Source organism: Taudactylus pleione, unplaced genomic scaffold, assembly GCF_031769625.1.
Source record: "Taudactylus pleione unplaced genomic scaffold, aTauple2 ptg000387l, whole genome shotgun sequence".
Taxonomy (NCBI): Eukaryota; Metazoa; Chordata; class Amphibia; order Anura; family Myobatrachidae; genus Taudactylus; species Taudactylus pleione.
The window spans coordinates 746,981-759,346 of NW_028284788.1; the positions used below are offsets into that span (position 1 = coordinate 746,981).

At 43.2% G+C, this 12,366-nt stretch overlaps 1 protein-coding gene across 2 annotated transcripts in view; it reads right to left on the reverse strand.

Annotated features, from left to right (window-relative positions):
• The window catches only part of LOC148507672 (choline/ethanolaminephosphotransferase 1), a 366,175-nt gene that overhangs the window by 131,547 nt on the left and 222,262 nt on the right, over positions 1-12,366 (reverse strand). Inside the window, exon 6 of one of the 2 annotated variants that reach the window (XM_088445756.1) lies at positions 10,581-10,658. The exons of the other annotated variant lie outside the window; for it this stretch is intronic. Coding sequence (XP_088301882.1) covers positions 10,581-10,658 — 78 coding nt within the window. The remainder of the gene's footprint in view (positions 1-10,580; positions 10,659-12,366) is intronic. 2 annotated transcript variants of the gene reach the window in all.

Here is a 12,366-nt window from a genome sequence, read left to right on the forward strand (position 1 = left end):
ATCCCCTGCCTTCATAAGGATTAAATTGTAAGCTCCACGGAGATTTAGTTTTGTGAAGACACGAGCCCCACAAACCTTGTCAAATAGTTCAGATATGAGAGGCAGAGGATACCGGTTCTTGACAGTGATTTGATTAAGCCCATGATAATCTATGCACAGCCTGAGGCCGCCATGTTTCTTTTCTTGTCTGATAAATCCTTTGGCTAGATACTCTTTAATATATTCAGACATAGCCGCAGTTTATGGAACGGAAAGAGGGTAAACTCGGCCACTGGGTTGCATTTTCCCAGGAATAATGTCAATGCTACAGTCCACAGAACGATGAGGAGGTAACTTGTTTGCAAAAAACATCAGAAAAGTCCCGAAAAGGTTCTGGCAGGGAGAGAGCAGGGGAAACTTTCAATTGATCTGGAACAGGGGATTTGGAAGAAATTTGATGGGTATGCACAGGAAGTACACGAGACAAACATCGGTTAAGGGAGTTCTGTCCCCAGGCAAGAATTTCCATATTAGATAAGTTTAATGTATGATTATGTTGTTTCAACCAAAGCTAATCCGTAGGAGGATTTAGGTAGGACCAAGAATTCCAACATTTCCCGATGGAGACATCCAACACAGAGGGACACCAGAGTGGTAACAGAGGAAATGGACTCTCCTAGAATAATGTTGCCGTCTACGCCCAAAAGGTAAATTTGTTGGGAAGAGAAATAACTTTGTATCAAAAACTCAAATAAAATTTCCGGCGGCTCCAGAATCCACTAAAACTTTAACATTTTTGTTCTAGACTTGTGGGAAGGAGACACCGATAAAAGACTATCCATTAAATGAGTTAGCTTGATAACTACCCCCAGCTGGACACCCTCAAAACCAGTTAGGGTCTTGCGTTTCCTGCAAGCAGAGAACAATTCTTGAGAATGTGATCTGGAGCAGCACAATAAAGGCAGAGTTTGTTCTGGAATCGATGGGTTCGTTCAACTGTGGACAACCGGGATCTATTAACCTGCATAAATTCCTCCTTATTCATTGCTGGTGAGGAAGAACGTGTATCAGATAACAGTTGATTCCGAAATCGATCCTCTCGCCCTCTACTAGCCAATCACTCCCTATGGCGTAAATCAATCTTGATGCACAGGGAGATTACTTCAGAGAAGGATTCTGGAAGATCCTGAGAGGCTAGCTCATCTTTAATTTTCTCTGAAAGTCCATGTAGGAAGGCGGCCTTGAGGGCCTCGTTCTTCCATTTCAATTTGGGCGAAATTGGACCACATACTGACCCACAGTACGGGTCCCTTGGCAGACTCGAAGGAGATTGGAAGAGACTGAGGCAGTGCGATCTGGCTCGTCGCAGATTCTTTTGAAGGAAGAAATTAAGCTGTCGTAAATAGACACCAGAAGATCTGCTCACTCCTATAATGGGGAAACCCAATCCAAAGCAGTTCCAGACAAAAGCAAAATAATGTACGCCGCTTTAGATCTGGACTGGGAAGTTCTTTGGCAGACACTCAAATTGTATTTCGCACTGATTGATGAAGCCTCGGCACCGCCTCGAGTTCCCATCAATTCAAGTAAGGTGTTTATCTGGCATCAAATCTATTTGCCTTCTGGGCATATGTCCTTAACACTACCCACATGGATTGGGGTGCCCTTGGCTCACATTGTGTTCACTCCGGGGCAGTTTGGCACAGCCGCGACACTCTGCTTATGCTATGTCCCTTTAGGGGCTTTTGTTATTAATATTTACCTTATTTAACCTTCCTCATATACTGTCAGGTTGGTGCTGTTGGTGATCTGTAACGCTTCTTCAACAAAAGGCATTGGTTGCATGGCATGCTGTGGTACTGAAAGATCTTCTCTAACATAAGCATTTTTTGTTGTATACAGATGCCACGTCACCATTGGGACTTCTCAACTAACATCTATCAGGAGTATTGCTATGACCCAAGATCTACGGTATCCCTGTAGTCACATGATGATAAGTCGTTCCCATACCAGTCTGAATCAGTGGGTCCTTGATTAACTAGATCAGTTATTTTACTGGTCCAGTTCTCCACGAGCAGGCTCAGGGTCTTTCCACTAAGCCTTGATTTGAGCCCTTTTTAGTTGCCTAACCGTTCGCCAGGTCAGTGTGGCTTACACTGTCCTCTAGTTATGTAAGGCATATAGCTTATCTCAGGGATTAGTCTTCACTGTCTGTTTGGTGTACCTCTAACATTCCTCCAGTCTCTTGCTGGGGGTGCCTCCCTCGGTTGGGGCTTATCACTATCTCTTCTCTGTGTGGCTGAGATGTTGTAGTTTTGTGACAGTGCCAAAAGTTTTGAGAATGACATAAGTATTGGTTTTCACAAAGTTTGCTGCTTCCGTTTTTAGACCTACCGTACAAGTTACAAGCATTTCATAAGTGTCAAATGCCTTTATTGACAATTACATACTGACTGATGGCCGCCCATTCTTGCCTAATCAATGCTTGGAGTTTGTCAGAACTTGTGGGTTTTTGTTTGTCCACCCGCCTCTTGAGGATTGACTACACTTTCTCAATGGGATTACCCTGGCCATGGACTTAAAATTTTGATGTTTTGTTCCCTGAGCCACTTAGTTTACACTTTTGCCTTATGGCAAGATGCTCCATCATGCTGGAAAAGGCATTGTTCGTCACCAAACTGTTCTTGGATGGTTGGGAGAAGTTGCTCTTGGAGGATGTTTTGGTACCATTCTTTATTCATGGCTGTATACTTAGGCTAAATTGTGAGTGATCCCACTCCCTTGGTTGAGAAACAACCCCACACACGAACGGTCAAGATGCTTTACTTTACTACTTGCTTACTACCTGTCCTACCAAATGGACAGGTTTACGGGTCCTGCTATGGTGTGGGTACAGGGTTTTCTTCCTGTTGAGGTGTTTTTCCACCCCTTCTTCTGACAGTTTCTGGTAGGTGCATCAGCTATTCGCGTGACCCTAGCTATTCGTCACAGGACTTGATATGGGAATCTTGCCAGCCATCAGTATGCCCCTCTATTCCACTCTCTCTCAGAGATCCCCCCCACATTCCTTTTTCTCTCAGCGATTCCCTCCACATTCCCCCTCTCTCACAGCGATCCGCTCCACATTCTCCAGTCAGTGTCTCCTCCACAGTCCCATCTCTCTCTGTGATCCCTTCCACATTCCCCACTCTCAACAACCCCTCCACATTTTGTGCTCTCTTAGCGACCTTCTCCATATCCCCTCTGTGATCCCCCACATTCCCCTATCTGTGATCCCCCCACATTCCCGTCTGCCTATCAGTGATACCCCCTACACACACATACTCCCCTCTGAATGTCACTGACACACCCCCACACACACTCCCCTCTGCCTGTCAGTGACAACCCCCCACACATTCCCCTCTGCTTGTCAGTGACCCCCCACACACACATTCCCCTCTCCCTGTCAGTGAGCCCCCCACAAACACATTCCCCTCTGCCTGTCAGTGACCCACACACACACTCACCTCTGCCTGTCAGATTTATGCCACACACAGTACTATAGTTCCCCCTTGCTCACCTATTCTCTTCTTTCCCCCATGAGCCCGCCCCCTTTGCTCTCTCCACCTCCTTGGGTTCTTGGGAAACTAAACCTGGCTCTCCATTGGTTGATGGCAGCTATCTTTCCGTAGCCTGCTATGGGGGCAGCCATTTTCTGTTAGCCCATGCTGCAGCCTCAGCATGCCAGATCTTGAGCAGTCGGCCCTGAATCATTAATGGCTCCCTGCCCCCAGCCTAGCCTGCCACTAACCACTGGTAAGTCCATCCCTCTCTCTGTCCAGGCCCGGGACTCTGGACCTGGCAGTCTCCCACCTGATGGTGGCCCTGCCTATACCCAAGGTCTCTAGTGCCCCCCATGTACTCAGAGAAAAGGATTTTACAGGTTAGAAGAAAAGTCCAGTTTTTCAACACTGTCATGGTACATTATTTCGTTTGACTTTTCAAAGTCCTATTACCCAAACACATTGTCTGTATTGCGGCTATAAGTACACTGCTTAGCAACAGATTATCCAGTGTCTTATAGAAATGATGTATCTGTATATATAGCTTACATGGTATATCAGGAGTTATAATTACAACACTTAATTTGCAATGTCTCACTAACTAATTAAAGTCAGTTATTCAGGGAATGAAGAAGCTGATGTCTATGCCATATTTCCAGATATTGCTGCCCACTCCAATGGGAGGGGGCAGTCAGGTAGGCAGAGAGGTGGCATGGCGAATAGTAAAGAGGGCAGTGTAGGGGGCATGGTGGCATGATTGCTTTATCATGGCCCCACCCCCTGCTTTACAGTGCCAAGAAAACAGGCATTGTATAGTGGGGGCGGGGCTACCATGATGCAAATTACTGTACTGCAAATCACATCATCACCCCCGGCCTGCCCACTTGTGCTCTGTAAGTGGGTGGTCGCGAGGGGTGTGAGTGTTTGGAGAGGGATCCGCGGGTGGTGGAGGAGGGTGTGGGAGTCTTGATTACTTTTCCGGGTGGCCGGGAGCTCCACCAGATTTTCAGGATCCTCCCGGCCATGCCGGAAAAGTAGGCAAGTAGGCACCGCATTGAAGCTAACCTTGGCTATAGGGTGTTTGGATAAATATTCATATTATACACAATATAATAATTCATAATTAAGTCACGCAGATATAATTTAAGTGAATTGCTTTCTCCTATCAATTGGTAAAATCTATAATATGTGAACTAATAAAAAGCACATATATTGTACCAATATGATATAATTTCAGGTAAATAATAGTAGCAGCCTATAGTCATCTATAATAAAATAAAATAGAAGTAAAAATATAGATTAATCAATGATCATCGAACTGGTTGTGTTTGAGGTTGAGCTTACCGTAATAATTACATTACAATATATAAAAATTATAATTGAAATAAAAAAAAATTATATAATAAAATTATATCCACAGTGCATGTGACTTTTTTTTTTTTTTTTTTTTTAAGTGTAGGTCCAATGTGTATTTTAATGTGTTTATAAAAGTGATTCTATTGACTAACATTTTAAAAATTTATATAAACTTTAAAAATAGTTATGTGAGAAATGTTGACATAAGGTCCTCATAAACATATGTTATTCCTGGAATATGTCCTATTATACAGTAGTATAGACAGATATTAATTTGTGGCTAAAGGTAGAGCCGTAACTAGGGGTGTGCAAATGGTGCCGTAACAGCACAAGGCTCTGCGGTCGGCATCATCACTGTCCCACAGCTCTTGCTTCTGGCTAGCCTGTAATGGCACTCAGCAGCCAGGATTGTTGCTGCAGTGCTGCCTCAGCTGTCCTTAGATCACTCCAGAGATTGTTCCGAAGCCTACCAGATCCCTTACGCAGGCGCTGGGACCAACTTGGGCATGAGTGGCAGTGACGCCGAGCATGCGCATAACACCGCCTTTTAGGGACTGCATCGGCTGCAGTCCCTAGAAGCAGTGTATGGTTTCCAGAAAGGCAGAGCAGTGGCTTCCACGGGAAGCCGTTCTCTACTAATTGCAGTGTAGACTTAGGAGTCCCAGGGGGAGCAGCACTACTCCCCCCCCCCCCTGGGGCTGCCTGTTCTGTGTGTGAACACATCAGAGGAGCTGTTAATGAATACTTTGATTTCCCATTTTACAGTGTATCTGTGTACCAGATCTTTCAAATTCTTTGATCAACTACAATTTACGGTGATGTGGAGTCCAGATCGTCATTAGTTTTGAGAATACTGTATTATGTATTCCACTGTTTGCAAAATGTACCAACGAGAGTGCTTGATTTATCGTCTTGTGATTGTTTCAGAAAGATGAGTTTCTGCTTATAGCTGTAGTGCTTTGGTAAGCTTTTTTTGACAATTATCTTAATGTAACCCCTGGACTGTAGACTTTGTTTTGGTTCCTTTCAAATTTTTCTTAAACATACGATGATCTGAGGAGATTCTTTTCATCCTAAAGAACTCACCATTGGGTAGACTTCTCCTGGTTGCAAGAAAATAAGAGCTTTCAAAGTTTAATATGCTATCGGTAGTGTTTTTTCCCTGCATACCTCTGTATTTAATTTGAAAATATTGTTTATATCAATAGTGAGGCATAGGACGTTTACTCTCATTGGGTCTATTTCTCCTGGTATTCTGAGATTACGGTAATACAAAAACTACTCCCAGAGGAAGACCTTAATGGTTGAAACGCGTTGGAGACATATCAGATAAATCAACTATCACAAATCTCCTGCATGCCTAAGCAGAACTATACGTGCAAAGAATACTGCTACTCCCATCCATTCACGGCCGAGTCACGTGATCGGCAAATTACACGTGACCAGGAAGTAACAGAAGCGGAGAAGGAAGGACGGACCAGGACGACACAGACGGGCGCCCGCCTCCGCCATCGCCAAACGGAAGACAGGACACCCGAGCAGAAGGAGGAGGGATCCGGCCACACGGGAGGACAGTTAAACAGGTAAGTCTCTGACACAGGAGGGGGAAGCCGGATCAGGTCAGGAGTGATCGCATCCAACGATTCCCCTCCCCAGACAGGCGAGTGACAGGTACTCAGTTGAAGTGCAGGATACAGTCTTTAATTAGACGTATCACTCACTTCACTGTACCCTGCATGAACCAGGTCCGGAGATCCTGCACTGCCACCCAGGTGGTTCTCCTCTCTTCTGCAAAGAAGAAAGCCCGGGCCATCATCTATTGGAGCACATCATTTGGACAATCACATCTGAACTTATATGGGTGACAAAGCGGGACGCCGCTAGCCCTATACACATCCATCCCAAGGACTTCATCATCCCCCAAATTCCTATCAAGTGTTCACAGTCAGTGCACACAATCGCCACCCAATAAGCATTCAAACCACACAGCAGTTTCTTTGCATTGCAGACGATTGTGATTATTGTATATATGCATTATTTCACACATTATTTTAGCCAATAAATAACAAGATTTATTTTGAATATGCCGCATTGTCAATTCCACTTTGTATAGCCCATTACAGTATCAAGACATGGGAAATAGGCATCAGCCTTAACCCAGCAGAATACAGAAGAGTTCAAAAGGGGTAGCGCGTTACTCATTTCTTTATATATGAGATTACGTTAAGTCCATTGATACTGAGTCTACAGATTAACTCCACCAGTGTAGTTTAATCTCCCAGACAATAAATATATCTTAATCCAATTAACCACATAACTGAATTTTTTTTCCAAAAACCACGCAGAATTTTTTTTTTTTAATGATTGAATTAGGTCAAGAAGATCTATTTAAAAACTTATCCAACACAATTTTGTATAATTTTTTTTTTTTTAACAGAGTATACCATAAAAATAGCATTTTATATGGTATACTGTAGTAATGACCATCGACGGCTGTACCATCGACGCCTGATTGCTTTAAACCATCGATGGTTGAGTTCCACATAAAATTGATCCGATGTATCAGGAAAATCAATACTAACAATGATCTGGACTGGTCTGTGGGAATTAGGGACTTGAGATGACCATTGGTGGGGTGTCAATCGATGGTTACAATCGATTGGTGTTTTTGTGCTCTGTGTACGGTGGGCCGATAAAAGCCAGGGGGTGGAGCTTAGCGGATCAAGAGGAGCATAAAAAAACCGGCTCCTGCTCATCCATCGATGGCAGAAAACCATTTATTCTCTGAGATCGATGGCAAAAGTAGTTGACATCAGCCATCATCAATGGATTTTTTTTATACATCGATGGTTGTTCCAAATTAATTAGCAATCAATGTTTATAGAAACAGCGTTGGTTGCCATCGGTCAACATCAATTGATGCGTAAAGCAACTGATGGTTATCAGCACCTATCAACCATCGATGGCCGGTGGCCATCACTACCGCTGGGTCACACACACAGGTGGGGGGGAGAGGTCAGCAGTAAAGGTCATCCCAGTGGAGTGAGGGGGACACACCTGCACTGTTATATAATGCTGGGACCAGGGGACCGGCGTGTGTGTACATAGCAGACCCCGCCCTGACACCGGCAGATCCAGGCTGTAGCCAGAGCCAGATAAGGCCAGGATCTCAGGGCTATGCCCACCAGCCTGCGCTCTTTTACCGGAAAAGCTGCTCCAGACATTCCTTGTCCCAGCGGCTGCAGAGCAGAAAAGCAGCCGCGGGGTGCTTACACTGGGGGCGGGCCCGGTGCTGATATTGATTACACTGGGGGGGGGGGCGGCGCTGACAGACCCAGTGGCTGCTGACAGAAGCAGCCGTCGGGCATTATACTGGGGAGGGGCCCAGTGCTGATGGTCCTGGCCGCTGCAGAGAGGAGCAGTTGCCTGGTGCTTACACTGGGTTCGGGCCCGGCGCAGACATTGATTACATTGGAGGGGGGGAGGCGGCACTGACAGTCCTGGCAGCTGCTGACTGGAGAAGCAGCTGCCAGGTGATTACACTGGGGGGGTGCTGACAGTCCCAGCAGCTGCTAACAGAAGAAGCAGCCGTCGGGTGTCCGATCGACCAAGAGGCGGCACTACAAGATGCAAGCAGCCGCCCTCATTCAGAGCGACCGCTTACATCTAACGACCGCCTCTGAATGAGGGCCCATGTCTGTGTATCTGAAGTTCTCTGCAAAAACCACTTCAGGTTCTTGCCAACCTAAATGTAGGTTGGCGAATGTAAGGTAGTCCCCGTTTCTTGTCAAAATAATTTTTTAATAACTCCAGCAGAAAGGTGTAAAAAATTGATGGCTCTTAATCTGGTTTCATGGTCTATAATTGTGTACAATCTATCGGCATTGTAAGTAGCTAGTACGGTGGTGTTATCTCCTAGTACAGTGGTAATTCAGTAAGATGGTTTCTGCAATGTATGTCTACGAAGTTACTCTTTTTGTTTTGGCTGAGAATTCCAATCCTTAAGACAATTGATCTGTTTGGTGGACAGTCTTCATTTCGATAGAACACCCTCAGTAAGTTGTTTATTTATTAGATTTTGGTGTGGCAGTTTTGTGAGGTATTAAAATCAAATCTTTATACTGTATTACAGCAGTGGCATCACTCTCTTCCATTCTTCTGATACGGCTCCTCTGCCAGCTCCCCTGACTGACACAAACTGCCTCCTCTGATAAGAGCGCAGCTGTTCAGAGGAGGCTCGTCCTTTGTAGCAGTCTGATCCACTCCAGAGGCATGTAGAGGCGTGATGTCATCACGTCATGTCCCAAACAGGAGGCAGAGCTCAATCTCTTACTGAACCTGCAGCCATGAAGAGGAGGCGGTTGCAGACGCCAGATAGTCTGTGGCAAGGTAAAATCTGTGGGCTTTTTTTCCTCTTTTAATGTGAAATGGGGGGGGCTGGAGTGGCCCATGGGGTGGGAAAGAGTGTGGGGGAGGGAGACTGGAGTGGCTCGGGGAAAGGGGAAGCTGGAGTGGCACATGAGGGACTGCTGTTGTGACACATGAGGGGCTGTTAGAGTGACAACTGGGGGGCTGGAGTGACACGAGGGGCTGCTGAAGTGACACATGGGTGGAGTGACACATGAGGTGTTGCAGGAATGATAAATGGGGGGCTGGAGTGACACATGACAAGTTGCAAGAGTGACAAATGGATGCTGAAGTGACACATGAGGGGTTGCTAAAGTGACAACATGATGGTGTGATGGAGTGACATATGGAGGGGTTGGAGTGACACATGGGGGGATGAATTTTTTTTATGTATTTTATGTGGATGTGGCTTTTAAAATGTATTTTATGTGGCTGTGGCTTTTCAGTGTATTTTTTGAGGATGTGGCTTGCCTAAGTGTATTTTATGTGGATATGATTTTTTTCAATGTTTTCTATATTGCCCTGGCTTTTTATTTCCCTTTAACAGTTACCTCAAAGTAAAAAGGTAAAAAATGTTTTATATTGAAAAAAATATTATGTCAATTATGTATTTTTGGTGTGCTTGGGTCTGCAATTAGATTGATTAAAAACAGACACTCAATCACACTCCTACAAACATCATACCAGCTGACACAAGGTCACACCTCTTTTTTGCACATGATCTCAGCTCTTTTGACATACCTACAGATATTCATTTGCTCTTTGCCTCTGACTGGTTGCCAGCCCTGCTGTAGTATTTATTGTCTAACAGCTGTGTACTGGCTTCTGGTAGGTACATGCTCTTAGACCAAATCACAACATTGAAATACCACAACAAGACAATGGTGATGCCCTAATAAATAAATAATATACTATAAAATATATAAATATATATATATATTAAATATACTATGTAGAAATGGTAGAAAAAAATCTCAAGACACCACCTATATTATATTAATAATCTTTATAAAAATGGTCTTTATCTTAAAGTCCCCATATTGTAGTGAAACCGGTAAGAGATTTACCTGCCAGTGATTATATACCACAGTAGCTTTGCTGCCATGCTACTGACACTGGTCCCTTGTACTGTGGAAGCCTAACACACGGAGTCTGAAGCCGGTAGCTGGAAGCTCCAGCAGCACATATATACAAGCGGCTGTGACTAAGAACAGCTCACTTTGCTTGAGATTGTGCATTGGAAACTCCATTGGTTATCAGCTGCACACGTGAAACACCAACCGGTCCCCCACTTACCAGGAGTGCCCACCGCGAGCATGCTTCATAGAAGGTGTGTACTTCCAAACTCAGCGGATTGTTCATGGGACTCTGCAACTAGATGTCGATGTGGTGAGAGACTGGTATAACAGTGTGCGCACGTATATCATACAGAAAGAGCTTCATATATTTGTTATTGGATTTTCCACATCATTAATTTGACAAGAGCAGGCATCAAAGATCTAGTGAATAATTTCTATTAGAGGCTGTATATTTTATATATTTCAATTCTCAGGACTGCATTTGAGTCTTTCTACATTGGATAAACGTGATTAATTATAAGTGTAAATGTGATTATATGTACTGACATATTCCATTTTTATAAACATTCTTATTATATAGGTGGTGTCTTGAGAACTACATAGTATATTATTTATTTGTTTATTTGTTTATTAGTGCATCACTATTGCCTTGTTGTGGTATTTCTATATTAGTAGTGGGCAGACACAAGCCCATTGGGTGAATTTGCTGCTATTAATAACATTATTCTATTAATTGATTAGAGCCCAATATTTTTTTGTGTTTCTGAAATCACAACATCTCTCTCTTTGTCGGAGGGATTAATCTCTACATTGCCCCATTCTTTTATTTGTCTCAGAGTTTTGAATTCCCATTTGCTTCAATTATTATTGTTTTTTGATGTGTCATGATAGTGATCAATTTTTTAGAATCTAATTTGACATAAATATCAACTTGTGGGCAAATGATGTCAGGTGTAAATGTAAAATGTATTTTTAAGCATCGGTCTCAAGTTGTCAAGGTCTCCTGAATTGCTGTCGTTCCAATTTGCTAAATCTTCCAGCAAAAATATTGCTTGATGATCATCATCTGTAAGCACGTCATTATAAGTGGAATCTAAACAATCATTATATAAAGTACAATGTGGTTAGTTTGTAGGAGGATAATTTATTTTCTTACGTTTATAGGATTTTCTTTTATAGGCGTAATTTCCTATTAAAGAGGTGGCAATATCTTTCATATTCAAATCTGTTAAAGTATACTCTGGGTGAATAGGACATCCCTTTGCTAATGACTGCGTGTGACAACTGTGAAAAATACACTCATTTATCAAAAATAATTAAAAAAGCAGTATGTAAAAAGTAATTTTACACTGCAATGAACAAGCGGCGTTCTAATAATAATATATATATATATATATACACACACACATACAGTATATATATATATATATATATATATATATATATATTTTTTTTTTTTTTTTTTCCCAAATGCAATGTGCAGGCACTCAGGGACTAAAGATCATAGATAAAAACACCAACACGGTATACAGTGTCAAAGTTTCGGAGGAACAACCTCCTTTGTCAAGACATAAATGAACAAGAAATAGACATATAAATACCTTACCATTCACCATCATGCTCCCATGATCCAGCACCCAGCGCAGTCCGGTAACGTCATGGGCACGAGACGTGCCGACGGCCAGAAGCTCGCGAGGTGCGTGGCTACAATTGTGACATCACCATCACCAAGGTGATCTGTAAACGGATCAAGATGAAATAATAATGTAAAAAACTGCGGGATGTAAGCAAGCATAAGAAAACTGGTAGCAGAAATATACATATGCGATATACCTAATGCCAAACATGGATGATGTATATCAAATACCAAAAATAGGACCGAGACCCCATGGATAGGAGATCCTGTGGGGACACAGCATGCCTATGAGAAAGGGATGTATATCTAAATGGAACTACAGTCCAGAAAAGCTAATGTAAATACATGTACCACAGATATGTACTGA